At 44.0% G+C, this 25,791-nt stretch overlaps 1 protein-coding gene across 1 annotated transcript in view; it reads left to right on the top strand.

The window, feature by feature from the left end:
* The window catches only part of GPR83 (G protein-coupled receptor 83), a 37,962-nt gene that overhangs the window by 5,593 nt on the left and 6,578 nt on the right, over nt 1-25,791 (top strand). The window contains exons 2-3 of the mRNA XM_083170096.1: nt 18,765-18,890; nt 20,758-20,891. Coding sequence (XP_083026222.1) covers nt 18,765-18,890; nt 20,758-20,891 — 260 coding nt within the window. The remainder of the gene's footprint in view (nt 1-18,764; nt 18,891-20,757; nt 20,892-25,791) is intronic.

The following is a 25,791-nucleotide window of genomic DNA, read 5'->3' as shown; positions in this document are numbered from 1 at the left end:
GGGAAGAGACTGATGTAAAGGAATGGGAAAAGACTTGCATTAAACGAGGAGAGAGATTGATGTAAAGTGCAGGAAAAGACTGATGTAAAGTGTGGGGAGAGACTGATGTAAAGCTCGGGGAATGACTGATGTAAAGGAATGGGAAAAGACTTGCATTAAACAAGGAGAGAGATTGATGTAAAGTGCAGGGAGAGACTGATGTAAAGTGTGGGGAGAGACTGATGTAAAGTGTGGGGAGAGACTGATGTAAAGAGCAGGGAGAGACTGATGTAAAGCACGGGACGAGACTAATGTAAATAGCATGGAGAGACTGACGTAAAACATGGGGAAAGACTGATGTAAAGCGAGTGGGGAGACTGATGTAAATTACAGGAAATGACTGATGTAAAGTGAGAGGGAACTGATGTAAATTGCGGCAAATGACTTATGTAAAGCGCTGGGAGAGACTGTTGAATAGTATGAGGAAACTGATTTAATGCATGGGGGAACTGATGTAAAGCCCTGGGAATGACTAATGTAAATGGTAGGAAATGACTGATGTAAAGCACAAAGAGAGACTGATGTAAAATGTGGGTAGAGACTGATGTATAGCACAGGTTGGGACTGATGTAAAGTGCAGGGGTACTGATATAAAGTGCAGGAAATGAGTGATGTAAAGTGCGGGTAATGACTGATAAAGTGAGTGGAAGAGACTAATGTAAAGCGCAGGGAGAGGCTGATGTAAGCACGGGGAGAGGCTGATGTAAATCGCAGGGAGAGGCTGATGTAAGCACGGGGAGAGGATGATGTAAATCGCAGGGAGAGGCTGATGTAAGCACGGGGAGAGGATGATTTAAATCGCAGGGAGAGGCTGATGTAAGCACGGGGAGGGACTAATTAAGCACGGGGAGAGGATGATGTAAATCGCAGGGAGAGGCTGATGTAAAAGTGCAGGGAATGACTGGTGCATACCTCCCAACAGTCCCGATTTTATCGGGACAGTCCCGATTGTCAGGGCCTGCCCCGCTGTCCCACCCGCGGGCGGCAGTGTCCCGCGGTGTGGGGGGGCTGTTGGGAGTCCCCCTTGTCAGCTGCTAAGCAGCGGGGAATAAACGCTGTGCGCATGCGCACAGCGTCTATTCCCGCAGCCAGGGGACTGGGGGCATGGCTAGAGGCTCACAGAGCCTCTGGGTCATGCCCCCATAGCGGCAAAATGGGGGCGTGGCCTCGCGGGGGAGCCGCGAGTATAGGCCACGCCCCCAAATTAGGTCACGCCCCCGAAAATTTCAACACGCCTCCGGCGCGCAGCAGCAGCTTCCCGACTGCTGGACTACAGAAGTTGGGAGGTATGCTGATGTAAGCACTGGGAAGGACTGATATAAAGTGGGAGGGACTGATGTTAATTGCGGGGAATGGCTGATGTTCTGTAAAGGACAGGGAGACACTGATGAAGGGAGACACTGATGAAAACGCAGGGGAAGACTGATGTAAAGCATATTAGAAGACTGATGGAAAGTGCGGGGAGAGACACTGATGGAAATTGCAGGTGCAATATTTAACTGAACTTCAATGAATTGACCCGGCTGTATTTCTATTCATTTATACTAACAGAACAGTCGCTGTGAGCAACGCTATCATTTTTAACGGATATTTTGAGGATCTTTCTAGCAATGTTGGCACTCAAAAGGGTAACCCCAATATTTGATGTGACCATGTGATAATGGAAGAAACTGTGTATAATACCTATGTATAATGAGGTAGTCATTGTAAATGTAGTCAGAATATTTATATATTATTTTATTTTTATATATGCCGATATTTGTTTAAAGTGAGAATCTTATTGAGATTATAGTAGGAAAAAAGTTATAATTAAAGTCAACATATAAAGCACATAAACCAAGTAAGTACTGTATATGTGTGTTACAATATTTGATCTGAAATGCAATAGAAGAGAGGTGGACCTGACCAGTGAGGGGATCACAGCTGCTGCTGCTGCTGCTGCTTAAATAAGAACTTATCCAATTGCAGCCAATGTGGGAGAATAATAAGGGTCCATTCGGAGACAACATCACTCTTTCATAAAGCTCGGACCGCAAGCAAAACCCATCAGAGGAACTACTGTGGACTCTGCAGTTTGATATACCCCCTTTTGGACGTTAAAGTACGGACACAACTGGACACAACACAGCGATCTACCAGTATCCAAAAGGCACACTCTTCATCAGCAGCTTAACGAGAAGTGATCCTCGGGGCTGTACATTGCCTGACAGCTTCCTTCTTCAATTGGGAGAGGTAACATTCCAGAGTTGGCCTGAGCACTACATATTGTCCACGGATGTAACTTCCAGAGGCAATGGAGGCTCCAAGCCCTGAAGGGGCACCTGCATGTTACAGCAGCACCTGTGTGGTTCACAGCAGGATCCAAGTGGGACCACTGCTCTTGCAATGGAGCTCTGCGGTGCACCTGTAGTTAATTGACTCTATACCAGGAGCCCTGACCTAATTAAACTGGAAAGGTGGAAAATGCCGTTTAAAGTTGATGAATGTAAAGCAATTCATTATGGGAACAAAAATGAACAAGCTACTTATATGCTAAATGGAGTTATTATAGGGAATTCTACTGTAGAGAAGGACTTTGGGGTCATCATACTGTAGATGTAAAATTGGGTAATAGTGCACACTGCTCAGGTGCAGCAGCAAAAGCAAACCGGACACTGGCATGCATTAAAAAGGGTATGGATTCAAGGGATGCCAATGTGATGGTGCCTCTTTACAAGGCCTTGGTGAGACCACACTTGGAATACTGTGTTCAGTTCTGGGCACCGCACCTTAGGAAGGACATAAATGAATTGGAACGGGTACAGAGAAGAGCGACTAAGCTAGTAAAAGGTCTCAAATCACTAGAATACAAAGATAGGTTAACCAGGCTGAATATGTTATCACTGGAGAAACGGAGGATGAGAGGGGATATGATTAGTATGTTCAAATACAGGATTGGGAATCATATGGAACTGGGAGATGATTGGTCACTTACAGGCCTATACTTAGGACACGCGGGCATGTACCGAGGCTCGAGGAAAATATATTCCGTACTGAATTAAGAAGAGGATTCTTCACCAATAGAGCAGTAACATGGAACTCATTGCCGGTGGGGGTGATTACAGCAACTACTGTTAATGAATTTAAATCAAAACTGTAGATATTTTTGTTCACTAAGGGAATCCTATAGATATGACTTACTCAAGTCAGTAGTTACAAGTTAGATAGGTTGAACGCGATGGACTAAGGTATTTTTTTTGTCATTGATGGGGTCCCCCTGTATTTCTATATGACCATTTGTAGCCATTCGATCTTAGTAAATGTCCCCCCAATGCTTATAAATCCTCCCTGCATCCGCTGCTGCTACCCAACGCTGCACGTGGGCAGTGCGACTGTGACGCATGCCCAATGGCAACCTACAGTATGTTCCCTTGTTCTGTAAATCATCCGATTTCTATAAATGCTTCTCTCCCGTGCGCTAGAGCTCCTGGGTAGCTGGAGAAAAGCTCTCTGTTCATTGGTTCATAGCTCACTGGAAAAATATGAGGCGCTCGATTGCCCCCACTTTATCTTGCTAATGACTTTCCCTCTGCCACTATGCGATATTAAATGCAAGAAGCTTCTAAGAAAATGAATGAGAATCTGCACATTTCCTTAGTGTCTGTTTTTGCTGATAGAGGACAAGACTGGCTTATTGCACATTATACCAATACAGAACATTCATCCTGCTCTTATCCAAACACAGCCAGAGAACATGCGCCTGTTCCCCTGCATTTTTAAGCCCTTCATATTTCTTGCGTTCAGAATTAAGGGGGTTATTCTGATTCACTCGGAAAGGCACAATCACTCTCTAATGGACAAAACCATATGTACTGCAGGTGGGGCTGATGTAACATGTGCAGAGAGTACAGATGGAGCCCTCCCCAGCCAGCCTTCTCTGGATAGCCATGGTGAACCAAGGCCTATTGTTATCATCTGCAATAAAATACATAGAACAATACAGTAGGGGAGGGTTGGGATCATTTGGTCTACAGCATGATGGTAGACAGTCATTAGGTCAACACCATTAAGTCAACATGGAAAAAGGTCGACATGGGTCTAGGTCGACATGGGAAAAGGTCGGCAGGTCGTTAGTTCGACAGGTCATTAGATCCGACAATGTTTAAGTCGACAGTCAAAATGTCGACATGGGATTTTTCACAGGTTTTTTTACCTGAATGTCAACACAGTCAACATGGACACAGTTTAAAGTGCACCGCATCCCCTCGCATTGCTCGCGACACTATTTTATTCTCCCACCACGCCCTAGTGGATGGTAGGGCATGAAATACCGCCTGTCGGCACATGTCAGCTCAAAAAAACTGTGAAAAACCCCATGTCGACCTTTTGACCTGTCGAACTAACGACCTGTAGAACTAATGACCTTTCGACCTAGACCCATGTCGACCTTTTCCCATGTTGACCTAATGACTGTCGACCATCATGCTGTAGACCAAATGACCGCATCCCCTAGGGGATTAACAGAGTAATCCTATTACTCACTTAATCCTATTAAAGGGCTAGATGAGGATGGCTCTCTCTGTATCTGAGTTTCTCGGTTGCACCATCGCACATTAGCAAGCATATGGAACACCAATAAAACATAATACATGAACAACCCCTGACGCATATCAGTGATTCTTCTTCATCCAGTACAGTTGATTTTAGTAATGGTTCCCATACACATATGCGATCGGGTGCTGGTAGAGGACTGGCGGCAAGTGGCGGTGTAGTGGAGCGGTCAGCAGAAGGCCTGGCGTTCAGCGGTAGTCAGTGGCAAGCAGCAGAATTTGAAAAAACATTTCAAAAGACTAGCTCTCTCAGCCAATCAGCAGCCGCCTGAATGTGAGGGCCAACCAGTGTTTTGACTATTTTTTCAAACTCTGCCTTCCTCTGTTGACTATCGCCGCACACCAGCCCTCCTGCCGCCCGCTCCTGTACATCGACGCCCTCCTGCCACCCGCCGATCGCATAAGGAGTGATTGCATGTGGTTAAAAACTACATGCGATCGCTCATGCAATTCAATAAATATTAACTGTAGCACATAATATCTATCGAAGCGACATTCCACCAGTGCGCCAGCACGTCTCGTCAGGTGACACAATCGACGTGCATGCAATCATGCAATTTATCGCACCGATGCAGTCAAAATCGAATGATTGTATGCAATATCACCCTAGTGTATGGGCACTATAACTACTTTTGGGGCTCATCTACATTTGGATGTAAATCTTTTTATGGCATGCCTCTCAGATGTAGCGGTGCACGTCCGCACCTGTAGGTGCCACCTTCACAGTCTCCCTGACATGCTTATTCAAAAGTAGGCAAGTACGGTTTAGGAGGGGAGCATGTTTAGACCTGCTAAAAAATTGTGAAGCCTAATGTCCTTGTCCCCTAGAAGTAAGAACACACTGTGCTTTGGATGGTCATCGGTGTACTCACAATCCATAGTTGCCATTGATGGGGGAACTGTGAATGGCCATTGATGGTCACCAAAAATGTTATGGGAGACAATCAATGGTTCACCCACCGATGGTTATTCCTGTTTTTTCAATGAATGGACAGTGGGCCAATCACAGCCTGGGGGTGAGGCGTCATGGGTGTCAGAGGCAGAGCTATGCTCCATATCCCGGCACCTTACAAAAAAAAAAAGGTACTTGCTTCGGGCTCGTTTTCCGCATCCGCTCGCCATGCTTCGGGCTCGGTGGCTCACTGCACTCGCCACACTTTAAAAAATCAACTCCACACCGACGTGGATAGTGGGGGTATGAACAGGTCGGGAGGACACGTGCCACGTCCACTCGCCACGCTTCCGGCTGACTTGGATAATGGGGGTGGGTACTTGTTTCCTAGCACAGAGCCCCCGATTTCCATCGTAGTGCGATGCATGCGTGATGCGATTCGATTTTTAATTGTACAAGCACCCTGATGGGTGCTTACAATGTTAAATGCACCCCCATTGTCAACGCCACCCCCACTATCAACGCCAACCCAAAGCGCGGCGAGCACAGCGAGCCCGCGAGGGGCAGAGGTACGTGTCCTCCGACCTTTTCATACCCCCACTATCCACGTCGACGTGGAGTTGATTTTAGACAGTGTGGCGAGCGCACGCGAAATACATGTAAAGTAATCCGCGTCCCCTCGCGGGGCTCGCTACGCTTCGGGCTCGGTGGCTCGCTGCGCTCTCCTCACTATATATAATCAACTCCACGCCGACGTGGATAGGGGGGGTATGAAAAGGTCAGAGGACGCGTACCGCCGCCTCTCGCAGGCTCGCTGCGCTCACCACGCTTCGGGTTGGCGTTGATTGTGGGGGTGGCATTGACATTTGCGATATTTAATTGTACAATCAGGGGCATTTTCCCAAAAATCGAATCGCATCGCATATGTTATGCCATGGTATGCGATGGGCGCAGTGCTAGGAAACAAGTAATGTGCAAGGATGGAACAGCATGCAAATCGGCAGCAAATAGCAGAAAATCTGCAAAAAATCAGCCGCAAATCGGCCACTAAATGGTATGCGATATCATATGCGATTTACATTAAATTGGGCGCCGTGATAATACACAAGTATCAAAAAAACCTGTTTATTCTATGCCATCGATGGAGGCTTTCCATCTGGATTTCACCCAACAATGACAAAAGCATTCAGCATTGTGAATCATCGATGGTTTACGGTCGTCCCTACACTGAATTAGAAATAGCACAGTGTGTACAGCAATGTATACCCTGCTTAACCCCTTCAGTGGTGGGCGAGTTTTTTCTGGGGAGCGCTCCCTAAAAAAACCCACTGCTGTCTCCCCGGGTCTGGGCAGTGCGCTGAACCGTCAATCAGCCGCTGCCCGGCCCTGTCCCTACATGTGGTGACTGAGCTTGTCATAAGCCGGCGCCACAGGCTGTAATGCAACAGACGGGGGGGGCGGGGTGAGCCGGGGGCGCGGTGGAGGAGAGGGAGCCGGGCAGCGCTGAAGCTGCCTGAGTTCAGCAATGAACTCAGCAGCGCTGCCCAGCGCTAATCACTGGCCATCCCGAGAATTTTCTGGGCTTGCCAGCCTGGGCATTAAGGCATAGCCCGGAAATTTCTCAGGATTACCAGTGAAGGGGTTAACTGCTGCATGCAGAAGGCACTTTACACAGTTCATAAAGTTATGTAAATGTTATGGGCCTCATCTTATCTTGCTAATTGCTACATAGGAAACTTCTGGAGCAGGCTCGTTAGACTTGCAAAGAAGAAGCTTATGAAAGAAAGTTTAAACTTGGTCTATCAGAGCAGCACTGACGAACCTTTCCAAAAAAGGATTGAAGTGATTCCGTTTCTGCCCTCACTTGTTTCCCTGGACAACGCCGGCGCTTAAAATGTTTTGTGTTCTGCAAAATTGATGTGAAATTGTTAGAATATATTCAGCAGAGTTCTGTAATGTCAGGCACCATAAATAATAAATGAAGCAATAAACAGATGGGAATAAGAATGGGCAAACAGTAATAACAAAGGAAAGGACAGAAAGAAAAAATATTCTATGTCAAAATTAGCTCAAAGGTGGTGCTTCTAATACTCAGGCTGATGATGTCACCTGCATTAGTCACCCGCCGCTGATTGGCTATATTCTAATTCACCTCTGAAGCTAATTGGTGCGCTCTTTATTGTTATTTGGGTTAACAAACATTTGTTTCGCTACTTTCAAAAGGAAAGATGGAATATTTATATTCTTATGATTCAAGGCATATATAATAGCTAGTGTGATTTCCACTGTCTAGTTGGTTGGCTGTAATGCCCGGTACACACCAGGACGATGGTGCTCGTGAGCGGGTCGTCACAGGAACGTACGACCCGCTCATGAGCTTACGGCGCCTCCGACACGCCGCGAAAATGTGATTGTGATCCGATCATGACCCCCACCCACTGCAATGGTCGGTTCTGAGATCCTACCTGCAGCAGGTAGGATCTGAGAAGACCGACCGACCCGCGGGGCCGCGCATCGGATCGGAAACGCATCAAAAGGACAGCGAAATGGCCCAAAACATGGCCAATTTACATCCAATCGGTCGAAGTTGTGTCTAAATTGACTCGTTTTGGGCCATATCGTCCTGGTGTGTACCCCACATAAGTGTATTTAGGTGCAAGTATGCCTAGCGTAATTGTGGTGCATACAGTATATTACTATTATCTTTAAATGACCCAATAATGAGGTTTAGACATAAACACTTATTAAAGCTTATTGAGACAGATACTAATAAAATAATGCTAGTAATAATAAAAAACATTTATTTTCTAGATTATGACACATTATGGGACATATATAATAACCAGTGATATTCTTGTTGTCACTCATTACAAATATAAAATGGTTCTCCAGCCAATTAGCTCCTAACTGTCACGTGTTTGAAAAATTTGAGTTAGGAGCTAATTGGCTGGAGCACCATTTATTATTCGGAAAGAGTGACTACAGGAAAATCAATTGTTATAGTTTGTAAGCGGTCAAAAAAGTCCAACACCAGCATTACATAACATAGAAACATAGAATTTGACGGCAGATAAGAACCATTTGGCCCATCTAGTCTGCCCCTTTTTTACCCTTCAGGTAAACTCAACCCTTTTTAATCCTTATTTCTTTGTAAGGATATTCATATGCCTATCCCAAGCATGTTTAAATTGTTCTACTGTCTTAGCCTCTACCACCTCTGATGGGAGGCTATTCCACTTATCCACTACCCTTTCTGTGAAGTAATTCTTTCTAACATTTCCCCTGAACCTACCTCCCTCCAGTTTCAGTGCATGTCCTCGTGTTTTATTACTTGTTTTCCTTTGAAGAAAATTTCCCACCTGTACTATGTTAAAACCCTTGATATATTTGAAGATTTCTATCATGTCCCCCCTTTCCCTTCTCTGCTCCAAACTATACATGTTAAGATCTTTTAGTCTATCCAGGTAAGTTTTGTGATGTAGGCCATGAACCATTTTAGTTGCCCTTCTTTGTACACTCTCCAATGTATTTATATCCTTCTGAAGATATGGCCTCCAGAACTGGACACAGTATTCCAGATGAGGTCGTACCAATGACCTATAAAGTGGCATTATTACGTCTTTTTTTCTGCTACTGATTCCTCTCCCTATGCAACCAAGCATCTGACTAGCCTTCCTCATTGCTTTGTTACATTGCCTCCCTGCCTTTAAGTCACTTGAAATAGTGACTCCTAGATCTCTTTCCTCCTCAGTAGTTTCCATTATAGTACCCTTGATACTATATTGAGCCTTTGGGTTTTTGAGTCCCAAGTGCATAATTTTGCATTTTTTAGCATTAAACTGTAGTTGCCATTCTCTTGACCAATTCTCAAGTTTACTTAGATCATCAGTCATTTGATTTACCCCTCCTGGTGTGTCTACTCTGTTGCATATCTTTGTATCATCTGCAAAAAGGCATACTTTCCCTTCAATACCATTTGCAATGTCACTGACAAAGATATTAAAGAGCACTGGTCCAAGTACAGATCCCTGGGGTACTCCACTGGTAACATGTCCCTCCAAAGAATGCACTCCATTTACGACAACTGTCTGTTTCCTATCCTGCAACCAGGTTCTTATCCATTTAATTGTTTTATAATCCAATCCCACACTTTCAAGTTTATTTAGCAGCCTGCGATGTGGGACAGTGTCAAATGCCTTACTAAAGTCTAGATATGCCACATCTACAGCCCCCCCTTCATCTAGTATTTTGGTCACGGAGTCAAAAAAGTCAATGAGACTTGTTTGGCATGATCTCCCTGCAGTAAAACCATGCTGTTTTGGATCCTGTAAGTTGTTTAATTTAAGATATTCCACTATTCTTTCTTTTAATAGTGTTTCCATTATTTTCCCTACTACTGATGTAAGGCTCACTGGTCTGTAGTTACTTGCTTCTTCTTTGCTTCCGCTTTTGTGCAGTGGAACTACATTTGCTTTTCTCCAGTCCTCTGGAACTGCACCTGTATCTAGTGACTGGTTGAATAAATCTGTTAATGGCGCTACCAACACATCTTTTAGTTCTTTTAGTATCCTTGGATGCACTCCGTCTGGCCCCATTGATTTATCCACTTTCAGTCTTGAAAGTTCTGTTAGGACTTTCTCCCTAGTAAATGTACCTCCATCTACCTTATTTTTATAAATGTCCTTGCAACTTAACTTTGGTCCCTTCCCTTCTCCTTCTATAGTGAATACAGAGCAAAAGTAATTGTTTAGCTGATCTGCAATTGCCTTGTCTCCCTCCACCAAATTCTCAGTGTCTGTCCGCAGTCTTATTATTCCTCCATTTGATTTTCTCCTTTCATTTATATACTTAAAAAAAGTTTTGTTTCCTTTATCTACCGACTGAGCCATTTTCTCCTCAGCTTGTGCCTTGGCACGCCTGATCACTTTCTTAGCCTCTTTGCGTCTGGCAAGATACACTTCTTTGTCATTATTATTTTGAGTCTGCTTGTATGTCCTAAAGGCCATCTTTTTTGCTTTTACACTAGTTGATACCTCTTTTGTAAACCACACTGGCTTCCTTTTCCTGGTACTTTTCTTAACCCTTTTGATACAAAGGTCCGTTGCCTTTAGTATTGCACTTTTTAATTTTCTCCACCTCTCCTGCACTCCTTTCAAGTTCGTCCAATCCGCTAATGAGTCGCTTAAACATCTCCCCATTTTTGCAAAGTCAGCCTTCCTAAAATCCAACACCTTAGTTTTTGTGTGACTGGAGTTGGACCCTGACTTGATACTAAACCATACTGCTTGATGATCACTGGATCCCAGGTTCTCACCCACATATATGTCTGATATCCTGTCACCATTTGTGAGTATTAAATCTAATATTGAGTCTTTGCGAGTAGGCTCCCTCACCAATTGCTTGAGAGAGGCTCCCTGTAGGGAATTTAGAAATTTGCCACTTGTAGATGATCTTGCAAAAGACTCCTCCCAATTCACATCAGGTAGATTAAAGTCTCCCATGATTATGACTTCTCCCTTTAAAGCCATTTTAGTGACATCAAGCAATAGGCTCCTGTCCAAATCCTGCCCCTGGCCTGGTGGCCTATAGATGACCCCAGTACGAATAATGTCCTTCTCCCCCATTTCTATGGTCACCCAAAGGGCCTCAGTTTTTTCTTCAATATTTTGTATTAAAGTAGCATTTATGTTTTTCTTTACATACATTGCTACCCCTCCTCCGATTCTTCCCATTCTGTCCTTCCTAAATAAATTGTATCCTGGTATAGCTACGTCCCATCCATGGTTCTCATTCCACCATGTCTCTGTGATAGCCACAATGTCTAGGTCATCCCTTGTCATTATTGCTATTAGATCAGGAATTTTGTCTCCTAGGCTTCTAGCATTTGCACACATAGTTTTAAACATTTTGCCTGTGCATCTGTTATTCCTAGCCATGTTCATACAGTACAAAATTGAAATCTAAAGTTGAAATTACCTGTTTGATGATGTTGTTCAATGTCTGTTTTTATTTTTTACTGTTCAGAAAAGCTGCAGGTCACTAATTCTAAGAATATAGTGAGTCTGTTCAGGTCAGGCTACACCTGAACACTAATGGCCAAATGGTCAAAGGAGATAATTTGCACTGTGTTTGAGTAGACATCAGGCAGAATGCAACACTAAACTATGCTTCACTGAACAACTTCACCAAACAAGTAATAACAATTACAAACAATTCATTAAATCAGAACTTTTCAAATCATACAAGAGTATGCATAACACAGAAATAAAGAGAGCATATTGGAGATGAATTACATACTCTTGAGGTATCAATGCAGTCCATGTGTGTTTTTGTTGATTTGTAGTAGTTTGCCTTCAGTTTTCCTTCGGTGTAACGCAGGTATAACGCTTGTAGTTATGACTCTGTTTTCCCACTTTAAAACGGTCCACTTCAATACAGGGCCACAGCCTATCCGGCCACAGCCGTATGCAATGAGAACTAATATACTCTAACAATGCCTTCTTCCCAATTTCCAATAATTGGAAGAATCTACACCCTCAGTCCCCACCCCCTGCTATACAGAGCAATAAAAGTGGCTTACAAAAACAGTTCTGGCATTCCAGGATACTATATCTCTTTTAGAATAAAAAATACATGCCTCACTACACACAGGCAAGGTACTGTTGTTATTTACACAGATCAGATATTTGGTTGAATTTACCTATAAGACAATCCCACACACAAGGGATGCAATGTTCTGCAGTGAAGACACTTGCTTGCAAATGTACCCAATAGAGTTCAAAAGCATGTGGATGTTACAGCAGAGAGAGATAGTCTGCACGTATGCCTGTGACAAAGTTGAATTTACCTATAAGACAATCCCACACACAAGGGATGCAATGTTCTGCAGTGAAGACACTTGCTTGCAAATGTACCCAATAGAGTTCAAAAGCATGTGGATGTTACAGCAGAGAGAGATAGTCTGCACGTATGCCTGTGACAAAGTTGAATTTACCTATAAGACAATCCCACACACAAGGGATGCAATGTTCTGCAGTGAAGACACTTGCTTGCAAATGTACCCAATAGAGTTCAAAAGCATTCCATGAAGAATACTGACTGGATTCTCAATTTGTTCTCAAAATGGGCAAAACCTTGTTGCACCGTAGGTGGGGCAGATGTAATATGTGCAGAGAGAGTTAGATTTGGGTGGGGTGTGTTCAAAATTAAATCTAAATTGCAGTGTAAGAATAAAGCAGTCAGTATTTACCCTGCACAGAAAAAAAAACCTCACCCAAATAGGGACATAGGAGATTATTCTGGTCCATTCGCACACAGGGCGCCCGCAGATCAGAGACACCATAGAGGTGTCTCTGATCTGCGAGCGCTGAAGAAATCATTCGACGGTGGACGACCATCAAAAGATTTCTCCCTGCTTGCGGATCGATGATTATGTAAATCATCTATTCGCAGTCATGAGGCCATTCGCGGGGGGGTCATGCGTGTGAGGGGGGAGGGTGGCGACCACTGCTGTCGGCAACTGGTGGGCTTGCAATGCTGCGAATTTTGCAGCCTTGCGAGTCAATCAGTATAAGGTTCATACACTGGGTTGGTCCCTGTTGACAGGCTCTGTGGATGAATGAGCCAGCACAGATATGTTAATTATATACGTATTGTGATTTGGGGGCACACTGGGGCATATGATAGGGATTTCCGTCACTGGATGAAGATTTCCTAGTCTTTGGGCGGCTTGTGCGGATCCGATGTGTATTGGGGCACTGTGTGGCATACAATGTGATGTGGAGGCACGTTGTGGCAAATAATGTGATTGGTGCTCTGTGTGGCATACAATGTGATTTGGAGACATGTTGTGGCATATAATGTGATTGGTGCTCTGTGTGGTGTACAGTGTGATTTGGAGACATGTTGTGGCATATAATGTGAGTTGGGGCATGTGTGTGGCATACAATGTGATTTGGAGACATGCTGTGGCATATAATGTGAATTGGTGCTCTGTGTGGCATACAATGTGATTTGGAGACATGTTGTGGCATATAATGTGAGTTGGGGCATGTGTGTGGCATACAATGTGATTTGGAGACATGCTGTGGCATATAATGTGATTGGTGCTCTGTGTGGTGTACAGTGTGATTTGGAGATATGTTGTGGCATATAATGTGAATTGGTGCTCTGTGTGGCATACATTGTGATTTGGAGACATGTTGTGGCATATAATGTGATTGGTGCTCTGTGTGGCATACAATGTGATTTGGAGATATGTTGTGGCATATAATGTGAATTGGTGCTCTGTGTGGCGTAGTGTGATTTGGAGACATGTTGTGGCATATAATGTGAATTGGTGCTCTGTGTGGTGTACAGTGTGATTTGGAGGCATGCTCTTGCATGTAATGGGAGTTGGGGCATGTGTGTGGCATACAATGTGATTTGGAGGCATATTGTGGCATATCAGTTAATTGGGGCACTGCGTGGAGGCATATGGTTTTGTTTTTTTAATTCACTTTTCTTTACTTCAGTTTTACATATAAATAACAGTACAATACATTACTAACATTTAACACATATACATAACATATACAACACTTAGCATAACCGTTCACAGTACATCTGGCAATATCCCCCCACCCCCACCCCCACCCCCCAAACAAAACATAATCACAGCCTCTTGAGTCATCATATTATTTCAGTGTTCGTTGTGTACATTGTATATCTGTCTTTTTCATCTGGTGGTCGTGTTTTAGGTTAGTGTGGAGTCGTTAAATTAATTAATAGTAGTCGTGCATTATTGGGCTGGTAGCCGTGCATTGGTTTTAGAAATTTTGTATATCTATATCTCTTTTTTTTTTTTTTCTTTCCTTTACTTTGTTGTGCAATAACTTTTACTTATGACAATTATTAAAAGTGATATAAATAGTGCAGAGCAACTGCTCCTTGTGATACTCTTTTAGTTGTGGCAGAAAATTCTCCCCCTTCCCCCCCCCTCCATAACTGGACTTAAGGATGCTTTATTTGTCATCCTTAGGTCCAGTTATGTGGTGAGGAATACAATTTATTTCTGTTTCCCCACATATTTTATAATTAGAAGCCCCAAGCACTGATTTTGCCTGTTTCATTGGCCATAAATAATTTAAATTGGTTCTGGACCACCAACCTGAGGCACCCCTGTAAGTGCTCCGAGGCATCCCAGGGAGCCTAGACGCACAGTTTGGGAACCACTGATATAGATACTTTGCTTTATGCTAATCAAACTAGATCCTGCAAGCTTAACAGGGTTTTTTCTTTTTTTTTTTCCTTTTTTTCTAACTTAGATTATTATCTCCTCCTGCTCCTCTTCTTGCCAAATCAGACAATAATTACGCTATCTGTCCCATTTTTCGTGAATTTTTTTTGTATTTCTTGTATAAAACATGTGTTTTTCGTGTTTCATCGTTTCACTCACCAATGCTCTCCACCCTGCCAATGCTGGGCTTTTAGTTGAGAACCATATGCGGGCTATCAGCACTTTTGCCAATGTAATCAGACTTATAACATAGGAGTGGAGCATTGGTGAGTGATCCCCCCCATTTCTAGACCGAGCAGGCAAGCTCTAGGATCCAGTTGAGTTATTGAAGGAGTTATCATCCTGATATCGTTCCATACTTTTTCCCAAAAGGAGTATACTTTAGGACAGGCCCATATCATGTGAAAAAAGTCAGCCTCAGTTGCCATACATCTCGGGCATCTATAATCCTCTCTTAATCCAGCCCTATTCCTTCCCACTGGAGTACGATATGTTCTATGAAGTGAGAAATAGTGTATCTGTTGATATCTGACAGAGGAAGTTGCACACTTGATAGACCCTAATACAACTTCCCAGTCTTCCATCAATATTGTGCCCAGATCCATCTCCCATTTCGTTTTCAATTTCTCCAGTGGGGGTGGATGTTGACATAAATTTAAATTACTATATAGACAAGATACCCAACCTCTATTACCCAAGCTTTGAAGCATTTTTTTTATCGGAGATTCAAATATTTCTATCTTAAGCCCCCGAATTGGACTTGAATTGCGTGCCTTAATTGTAAATATCTGTAAAAATATTAATTTGGCAAATTAAATTCTCCTTGTAGTTGTCCGAAGGTCTTGAATAGCCCATTGGTGTATATTTGGCTGATAAACGTGATATCATTTTGGTGCCATATATTGTTGGAAGATAGTTTTTCTAGCTCTAAAAAATTTTTTTTGAACCACAAAGGTGTTTCGGTATCTATCCCTGCCCATTCCCCTGCAGAGTTAAGGGATCTCCATGTTAATACCGCCTGGCGGAGAATGGGGGGAAGTTTATATGTAGAAATTCCTGACGAGCAGAGCGAGTGGGGAAGCCCATTGGCCGACCTGTTCTTTATGATATGCTTGTAATACCGGATCCTTTAATTTTTTTGCCCAGGCCACGAGATGTGCCGCTTGAGCTGCTATATAATAGTTTCTTAAATTTGGAAGAGCCAAACCGCCCTGTTTTTCAGAATTGTATAACGTTTTGATTGCTATACGCGGCATCTTATCATTCCATATAAAGGAAACTATTAATTTTTCTATCGCGTTAAACACTGTTTTTGGAATGTATATGGGCGAGTTCTGCCAGATATATAAATATTTTGGCTGTATTACCATTTTAAAAATTTTTATCCGCCCAGTGAGTGTCATGGGTAACTTTTTCCATGTGTGCATACGATCTTTAAATCTATCTGTTACTGGATGAACATTGAGATCTACATAGCTCTTTGGACAGGTGGTAATTCATATGCCTAAGTATTTTATTTTCCCAGTCCACTTCAATGGAGATGTGACCTGCTGATCTTCGGGTATATACCCCGATATTGGCAATATGCTTGATTTATCCCAATTGATTCGTAGACCTGAAAATTCACCAAATTTGTTCACCACAGCCAGGGTTTGCTGTAGGGATTTCCCAGCATCTTGGAGAAAAAGCAGCACATTGTCTGCGTAAAAAGCTATAACTTCCTAAATTTCCCAGATTTTAATGCCCTTTATTTCTGAATCTGCGCGTATCTGGCATGCAAGGGGTTCTATAACTAATGAAAATAGAGCCGGGGACAGGGGGCAACCCTGACGTGTACCCCGTTTCAATTCAAAGGAATTTGAAATATACCCATTTACTGAGACTCTTGCCACCAGAGATGCATATAGCAGCTGAATCCACTTAATGAATTGGGGATCGAATGCCAGTTTCTGTAGCACAGCCCACATAAAATTCCAATCCACTGTGTCAAAAGCCTTGGCTGCGTCCAAAGACACAACCAAGGCTTCTGACTTTAGGCTCTGGCCTCTCTGCAGATGGCAATATAATCGGCGCAGATTTTGGGATGCAGTTCTCTCAGGCATGAATCCTGATTGATCTAGGTGTACTATAGTAGTTATTACTCTGTTGAGCCGTGTAGCCAGCATTCTAGCCAATATTTTAACATCGGTGTTTAGCAAGGAGATTGGAGGCATATGTTAATTGGGGCACTGCGTGGCATACAATATGATTTGAAGGCATATTGTGGCACATCATGTTAATTGTGGCACAGTGCGGCATACAATGTGATTTTAAGGCACATTGTGGCATATCATGTTAATTGGGGCACTGTGTGGCATACACTGTGAGTTGGAGGCATATGTTAATTGGGGCAGTGTGTGGCATACAATGTGATTTGAAGGCATATTGTGGCATATCATGTTAATTGGGGCAGTGTGTGGCATACAATGTGATTTGAAGGTATATTGTGGCATGTCATGTTAATTGGGGCACTGCGTGGCATATATTGTGATTTGAAGGTATATTGTGGCATATCATGTTAATTGGGGCACTGTGTGGCATATATTGTGATTTGAAGGTATATTGTGGCATGTCATGTTAATTGGGGCACTGCGTGGCATATATTGTGATTTGAAGGTATATTGTGGCATATCATGTTAATGGGGGCACTGTGTGGCATATCATGTTAATTGAGGCACTGTGTGGCCTGCTATTTAAATATTTCAAGTGTCAGCTGATGGCAGAAGTGTTAAAACTAAGCATCTAAAATGTATTTTGCTATATCAGAGTCTCTAAATGTGTATATGTATGCACGTGGTATTCATGCTTGTCATGCTGTTGTTCCACCACCTCTCTAGGACCACTTTAAACCATGCGTATTTATCTTCTCAGAAGGAATGGGGGCCCCAATTATAAAAGTGTACCAGGCCTTAAGATTTTTGTTGCTGGCCCTGACTACATGCACGATTGCTCCCATGGCTCCAATGAAAGGACTTAAAAAAGAGATCTCTACCCACTTACTTCAATTATAGTTCTTTCCCTAAGTGCTTTGTACCTGATCTGAGTATGCACTGTTTACTTGGGAAAGGAAGGTTCTCCTGAAGGCAGCTTTGTTTTAAAACCGTTTGAATGTTGAAGAATTTCATCTCAAGAATTCCTATTGATGAAGAGTTTGCAGCCCAGTCTTGCACCTTGCATTGACTATATGCAAAGGAAAACACACAAAACACAGCACAAATAACAACTAATTGCTTTTTGAGGAAGAAATTATGTATAAATATAACTTTATTTCTCTGTACAATATCTGTAGCGTCACAGAGAACCATACTTTTCATAGCAGGATGCTATGGAAGCCATCCACTTGGCTGGTAATATCAGCAGATGAACTTTTGGCAATGATGCGGGAGCATACACACTGGGCGGTTTTGAACTGAAATCAGCTCAAAACACCAAAAGTGAGCTGCTTTCAGCTCAAAATCGCCCAGTGTGCATGGGCCTTTAGGGAGTCTTGAGGACTGAGTTCGGGAACCACTTTCATAGGTAGTTTAATGCCACGGGCACCTTCTCTACTTGACCACTACTGAAGGTTTAATAAATCTCCTTCATATAGGGGATGATTCATGGACAGACATTAAGTGAGTGGAAGGCTGCCGCTGTTTGGGGGGTGGTGAGGGAACGGCGATGGGCTCCATTTCACAAGACGAGTGCTGATGCCAGAGTCTTCCTACGAGTACTTCCAGGCCCCCAGCAGAGGCATTACTGTGGTCATTCTGAAGGTCACCCAGATGACCAATGGTCCTGTAGAAGCAACCAGGTGGCGTCTACTTACACTAGGCACCAACTGCCGCATTATAGCTTAATTAAACTGTTTGCCCATGAGTCACGCCCATACTTTGTACTTCACTACCTGAAAACTAGCGGTAACAATTGTGTCCTGACCTCTCCGCAGGCTCGCTTTGTGAACAGCACCTGGATGTTTGGGAAAGGAATGTGCCACGTGAGCCGCTTCGCCCAGTATTGCTCATTGCACGTCTCTGCTCTCACCCTTACAGCAATTGCCGTGGACAGACACCAGGTACGATGTCACTACTCATTACATATTACCAAGCCTGGGCTATGTGTGAGATCTCTTATGGAGTAAGTGAAGGCTGCCAAGGCTTGATTGTAGGCCTATAGCCTACAATAACCACTCACCGGTTGCATTATCCCCTGCTGCTCGTGCCAAATGGCTTATGTTCCTTTCGTGTTCTTATCTCTTTCATCTCCTTTTCCTTTAATTCATTTCTAATGGATCCTATTCAGGGTCTGCAGTGTGAGTCACGGAGCTAGCACAATTGCACAGTGGCGATCGTTGTTTCCGCACAGCATCGGTGCCATTAATATGATTCTGGATAAGGTACTTGCTGTGCGGAGTGTATTTGTTCTCCTCTTGTATGTGTGGTTGACCACTGGGTCCTTCGGTTCTTTCCCTCGGTCCAAAGAAACACTGCTGATTGCCTGCTGACCAAATTATTGTGCGTGTGTTAGGGAATGTATAAAATAATAGGAACGATAACAGTTTTATATTTATAGCGCTTTTCTCTAGGAAGACTCAAGGTCCCTTTTAACAAGCATCAAAAACATTTCACAGAGGTTTAGGGGTCGATTTGTTTTGAATGCATTTAACCCTTTGAGTGCCAAATGAATTTGTCAAAATAGGTCTGAAAATTGCCAAACAAACACTTGTATTTATCACAGTGACCTGTAATGTTTGCCTTATATAGGAAACCTTTTTTTTTTTTTAAACAACTTTTTTTATTTGAATTTATATAACAAATTTGAGTGACGTTTTTGGCAAATATTTAGCACATCTCTCACAGAGATGTTAGCACTCAAAGGGTTAAGGGCTTTTGGAGCAGTTTACATGAAAAACTACTCCAAACCCTTCCATTCGCATTTTTTTTAGAATGGAGAAATGCGATCCGGCCGAATTTACTAAAACAAAACGTGAACTAAAAAAACCAGTGAGCCCTGTGATAATAACGCCAGTTTCAGCTGGCAAATCACAGGGCTTATTGAAAATCTCCTAACCAGGCACAGCTTTCTCTGCCCCTAGGCAGAGACAGCAGTGCTGTAATGGGGCCAGAGTGATCAGCTACTGTATGTGTCAACTCTGTAAAAAAAAAAAATCATCCCCAGGGTTCATTGATTGGTGCTCTTGTGTGGGCTGCTGGTCATCTGGACTCCGCACTGCTCCTGTGACCCGCGGTGCAGCTCAATTTACAGCACCGGAGGTCACAGAATAAGGAATCCCAGGTAACCGGTAGCCCTCCAGGACCTTTCATCAATGATCTCCGGGATAGTATGAGTATAATTAGCGGTGTGAGGGATGAAGGGTAAGGCATACCTCCCAACTGTCCCAATTTTCACAGGACAATCCCGGTTTTTGGGGATGGTCCCACCTGGGGCTGGCAGTGTCCCATGGTGGGGAAGGGGCAGTTGGGAGTCCCCCCTGCTATCTTCTGCCCTGCACAGCGTCTATGCCTGGAGAGTGGCTGTAGGCATGGCCAATAGCCTTCAGAGCACTGGCTATGCCCCTTCAGCGGAGGAAAACATGGCTTGGCCTCATGGGAGTGACCCAATTTGTAGGCCGCACTCTCAGGCCGCTAAGCCAAGCCCCAAAATTCTTTGGCATGTGCAGGAGTCCTGCCGGCCACGCCACAAGTGTTGGAAGCTATGGGTAGGGGGTAACGGCACATAGACCTAGTAATGCTGCGGCGAGCCATTGCAGGGTCAGAGCATATCCATAAGGTACCAAAGCAGTTACAGCAATCCTACCTCAAAGTGTCTCTATATGAACGATTGTACTAAATTGCAAAGGGTATTTGTTTCAAACATTTGTCACTTTCTTATGTAAAGTCTGACTGTCTGAAAGTGAACCTGTCCATTTTGTCTCTTTCCAGGTCATCATGCACCCTCTAAAGCCACGGATATCGACTGTCAAAGGTGTGGCTTACATTGCTGTCATCTGGATAATGGCTACGTGCTTCTCTCTGCCCCATGCAATTTATCAAAAACTCTTCACCTTTGAATACAGGTAAATGAAGTGACCATACGGCAAAGATCTGGGGTTAATGTATCAAGCAGAGAAGGTCCCAAAGTAACCAATCAGCATTCATCTTTATTTTATAGAGTGTGATGATAAATGTGTCTCCAAAGCTGATTGGGTAACTTCTCTGCTGGTCCACTTTTCCACTGCTTGATAAATAAACTCTTACATACAAAGGGGATTTCTTCCCAGCATGCAAGCTGCAAATGGATGTTTGTGCTAAACAGCCATTTGCATGCCTTCAGGGAAATCAGCACGCAAGGGAGGTGGGCGGCTCTGCGGCAGCTTATATCCACACACAACACTGCGACAACACACTAGTTATGTTTGAAAAATTACAGTTAGGATTTGATTGGCTGGTGTGTTATCACCTTCCACTTTATCTCTGCCCCATTGAAAGAAATGGGCAGCTGCTGATTGGCTGAGAGAGCCTCGCCTCCCACAGTCTAACCCTAATGTCACTTTTTGCAGCCTTACTATGCCCTTATGCAGCATTACCCACACTGTCCCCTCCCTCAGCCTACCACTAGCCCTTCCCCTAGTGTCTAACCCCAAACCTAACCCTAGCATTAGTACTTATCATTGTTATTGTGACGGTCGGTATCCTGACTGCCGGGATTCTGACCACATCTCGTATTAAGCATCTGGTGATCAAATATGAACAATGTGTGAAAGAAATATGGCGTAGTGGATATTACTAAGACGCAGCTGAATGGGCAATTACATTTAGCAGAAGTCAGACGTCCTTTGGGTTAAAAGTCGTAATAAGTTACATTTATTCAGGAAGGAAGGAAAGACGGGGATAGTGGACAGAATTTGTGCATGTTTAGCAGCCTGCATTACACCTGTGGGACAACTCAGGTCCTTATGTAACATGTACATCAATGTACAGTCTATGGAGAAAAAGAACTTGCAATGTACTGATTGGAACTTGTTACACGCCACTTAGCAGAAATTATTTCAGATATAGGGCCAGATTCTCTCAGCTTCAAAAGTGATAAAACAGCCAGCCAATCAGCTCCTGCCTGACATTTTTCAAACCCAGTCTGTGACATGGCAGGTAGGAGCTGATTGGCTGGCTGTTTATCAATCTCCATTTTATCACTGTTGAAGCTTTGAGAATCTGGCCCATAAAATGTAGCAATGCGAAAAGAGCTTCTGGCCAGGGTCTGCAGATCTATCTACCAGTGTGTACCCAGCTTTAAGCTAAGAGACCACTTAAGCGTGTACCTACAGTATCAGGAATATTACTGATAAAATAAGACACTACATAAAGCTTCACCATTCAAAGCAATTGAGCATGTGGATTATGATAAAAGAAAATACAGTATGATATTGTTGTAACTCTAAAAATGGGAACTCTATTGGCTTATTGGGAGAGATGAAATGACTTTATAGGTCTTTATCAGGGCCGGGTCCAGCGATGCGGCGAGCGGCGCTGTGACGTTCCGGGGGGGGGCGCTTGCAGTGCAATGCGGCGCTAGCCGCCGCAACGCTCCCCAGGGAGGGGGGCTTGCTGGCTCCGGTCCGGTGCTGTGACTTTCGAGGGGGGTGGAGCTTGCCGGGTGATGCAGGTCGCCACGCCACGACGCTCCCTGGGGATGGGACTGCTTGCTGGGTGATGGGGGTGGGGGCGACCAGCTCCAAACTGCCGCCCTAATGCTGCCTAGTGGTGGCGCCGGCCCTGGTCTTTATTGGTTATATATTGAGTTTTTTATTTTACTTACAATAGTATCAACCAAGTTTTTGTCCTAAATAATGTACTTTTTACAAATATTGTATCAAATATCTTTTTATTATATACTTTTTTGGTACTTGTTTCCTAGCACGGTCACACCGATTTACATCGGGGTGGTCGTGTCGGAAAAATCGGGTCGATCGCATCGCATGCGATTTGGTCGCATGCGATGCGATCGACGCGACCGACCGATTTTCGACCCGATTTTTTTATTGAATGAAATGTAAATCGGGTCCCTGGGACCCGATTTTACATTGGATTCAATGTAAAATATTCCCAACCCCCCCAAATTTAACGGCGTAAACCCCACCCCACGATAGACGCCAACCCGAAGCGTGGCGAGCGCCGCGAGCCCGCGAGGGGCGGCGGTGCGCGTCCTCCGACCTTTTCATTCCCCTACTATCCACGTCGGCGTGGAGTTGAGAATAGAATAGTGTGGCGAGCGCAGCGAGCCACCGAGCCCGAAGCGTGGCGAGCGCAGCGAGCCCCGCGAGGGGACGCGTATACCTGTGAAGTTATACGCGTCCCCTCGCGGGGCTCGCTGCGCTCGCCACGCTTCGGGCTCGGTGGCTCGCTGCGCTCGCCACACTATTCTATTCTCAACTCCACGCCGACGTGGATAGTAGGGGAATAAAAAGATCGGAGGACGCGCACCGACGCCCCTCGCGGGCTCGCTGCGCTCGCCACGCTTCGGGTTGGCGTCTATCGTGGGGTGACGACGGGGACATCTATAATGTGAAATGGGTCATATTGGCCCATTTCACATTTTTCACATTTTCTCACGATTTCAATGTTAAAATATTTTTTAACATTGAAGCCTATGGAAAAATCGGGGGCATCGCGTCGGTCGCGTCGGGACCAATGTTAATGGTCCCGACCGACGCGATGCCCCCGATATTGTGTCCTAGCCGGCAAAATGGACCTGATTTCAAAGGAAATCGGGTCCATCGTGTGGATCGTGTACCTTAACTTAAAGGTACACGATCCATAAGATTGTGGCCGTGCTAGGAAACAAGTACCACTTTTTTTTTTTCAAGTCAAATTTGTTTAATCTACGTACTATAAAAATTGTATTAATTTCACCGTTTGAATCTCTGTCCTGCACCAAAACCTGCAGGCACAGATTGGGGACATTTTCTCTAAATATTCTTAGAGCATCAATCGAAATTAACTTCAAATTTGACTATAATTTAAATGGCTTATCTCTGATATGGAGAATCCCAACAGGGGCTTCGTAAGTAACCCCCAACCCTCTTCCCCTAACTCTAATCCTCCCTGCACACCCCCCTTCGCGGCCTGACCCTAATCCCCCTTTGTAAATACCTCAACCTAATCCTCCCTCCCCAGTGCTTAACGCTAACCCCTCCCACCCAGCAGCCTAACCCCAACCCTCCCTACTAACACGCTAACCCCGCCTCCTTTTGCTGGGAGACTGAGGTAGATGGCATTGCAGTAGTCTAGGGGTGATGTTACAAATGCATGTATGACTGAAGGCAGTTCTTCGGGGGGAATTGAGTGTTTGATTCTGGCTCTGTTCCTCAGATGAAAGAATGAGGATGTGATTGTGGCTGATATCTGATGTTTAAGTGTGAAGCCACCATCCAGCACCATGCCAAAATTCTGCACATGTTCAGTGTATTGTAGTATTGAGCCTCCAAGTGTTCTGTAAATCCTGTTGGTAGAATATACTGCAGTCTTGTCCTTGGATTTATCATAAATACCTTTGTTTTATCAGGGTTTAATATAGAACCCTGTGGCACCGCACATGGCAGCGGCAGAGGGGACAATGAGCATACTCCAGATGAAACTCTCTGTGACTCAGAGATTTGACCCACCTTAGTACTGTGCCATCCAGTCCACAGACATTCTACAGCGCTCAATCAGAATCCCATGGTCCACAGTATCGAACGCTGCAGAGATCCAGAGGGATTAAGATTGAACAGCCCCCTCTGTCTCTTGCTATCAGAAGATCATTCAGCGCACATACTGTACCAGGGCTGTTTCAGTGCTGTGTCTTCTCCTGACTGGAATGGATCATAAATATAATGGTTTGAGAGGTGGGTTTCTAGAAAAGGACGGTTTGAAACTGGCCTGTAGTTCGTCATAAGTCAGGGGTCTAATATAGGTTTTTTGAAAATTGGTCTGAGAAATGCTTCTCTAAAGGCCCATACACACTGGGAGATTTTGAGCTGAAAGCCGATCAAACTAAAGGTGCCCACAGATGCATCAATTATCGAATGCGTTTTGTACTTTTTAAGCACAAATTGCATCTTATGTACAATTATTGGATGGTGTTTATGTTCCCAGGAGCCCGATATTGTATGTCTAAAAAAGTACGTGCTGCACGTACTTTTTAGACTACATCTGAAATTTAACATTACAAACATGGGTTCATCACATGCATCCAAGTGCACATCTCATAGCAAGCTGGAAGAAAAATTGTATAGAACCATTGTACAGTCAAAAACGCATAGCACAGTACAATTGTAGCGTCTGTGGGCACCTTTAGGGGGAAATTTACTAATATGAAAAACCTAGTTTTTCGTATTAGTATTTCCCCTACGGCTGCATACGACTGTTTCAGTCGTATGCAAAGTCGTGTTCCGTAGGGGTATTTACAAAGCAGTCATATACTACTGCTTTGTAACCCTCCGTTGTCGTACTAATTTGTATTAGCTGGCCATATATACGGCCGCTAATACGAATTAGTGGAGGCAGACTGCACGGATCAGTCAGATCCGTGCAGGCTGCAAGGTGTAAAAAAAATTAGAAAAAATAAATACATAAAACCGGTCCCGGCTCTTTCAGCCTGGTGCTGGTTACAGCTGTGGGGGGGACCCCACGCCGTTTTTTTTATATATTTATTTATTTTTCTATTTTTTTACACTAAAGCCTGCACGGATCTGACTGATCCGTGCAGGCTAAAGGCAAATATGACAGGGAAAGCAAGGTGTATTTTCCTGTCGTATTTTCGTGGGTGTTTTACACCACTTAGCAGCCGTATTATCAGTACGGCTGCTTAGTAAATCAGGAACCACCATTCTTTTGAAAGGTGATTCCTGTCGTATCCTATCGATGGTGTAGACATTCGTATTTGTAAATACAAATACGAATGTCCCATCTTTAGGAATACGAATTGCTGTATTTTTG

This window comes from Crinia signifera, chromosome 2 (assembly GCF_055691185.1).
Source record: "Crinia signifera chromosome 2, ASM5569118v1, whole genome shotgun sequence".
Taxonomy (NCBI): domain Eukaryota; kingdom Metazoa; phylum Chordata; class Amphibia; order Anura; family Myobatrachidae; genus Crinia; species Crinia signifera.
This window is presented reverse-complemented; position numbering and strand designations above follow the sequence as displayed.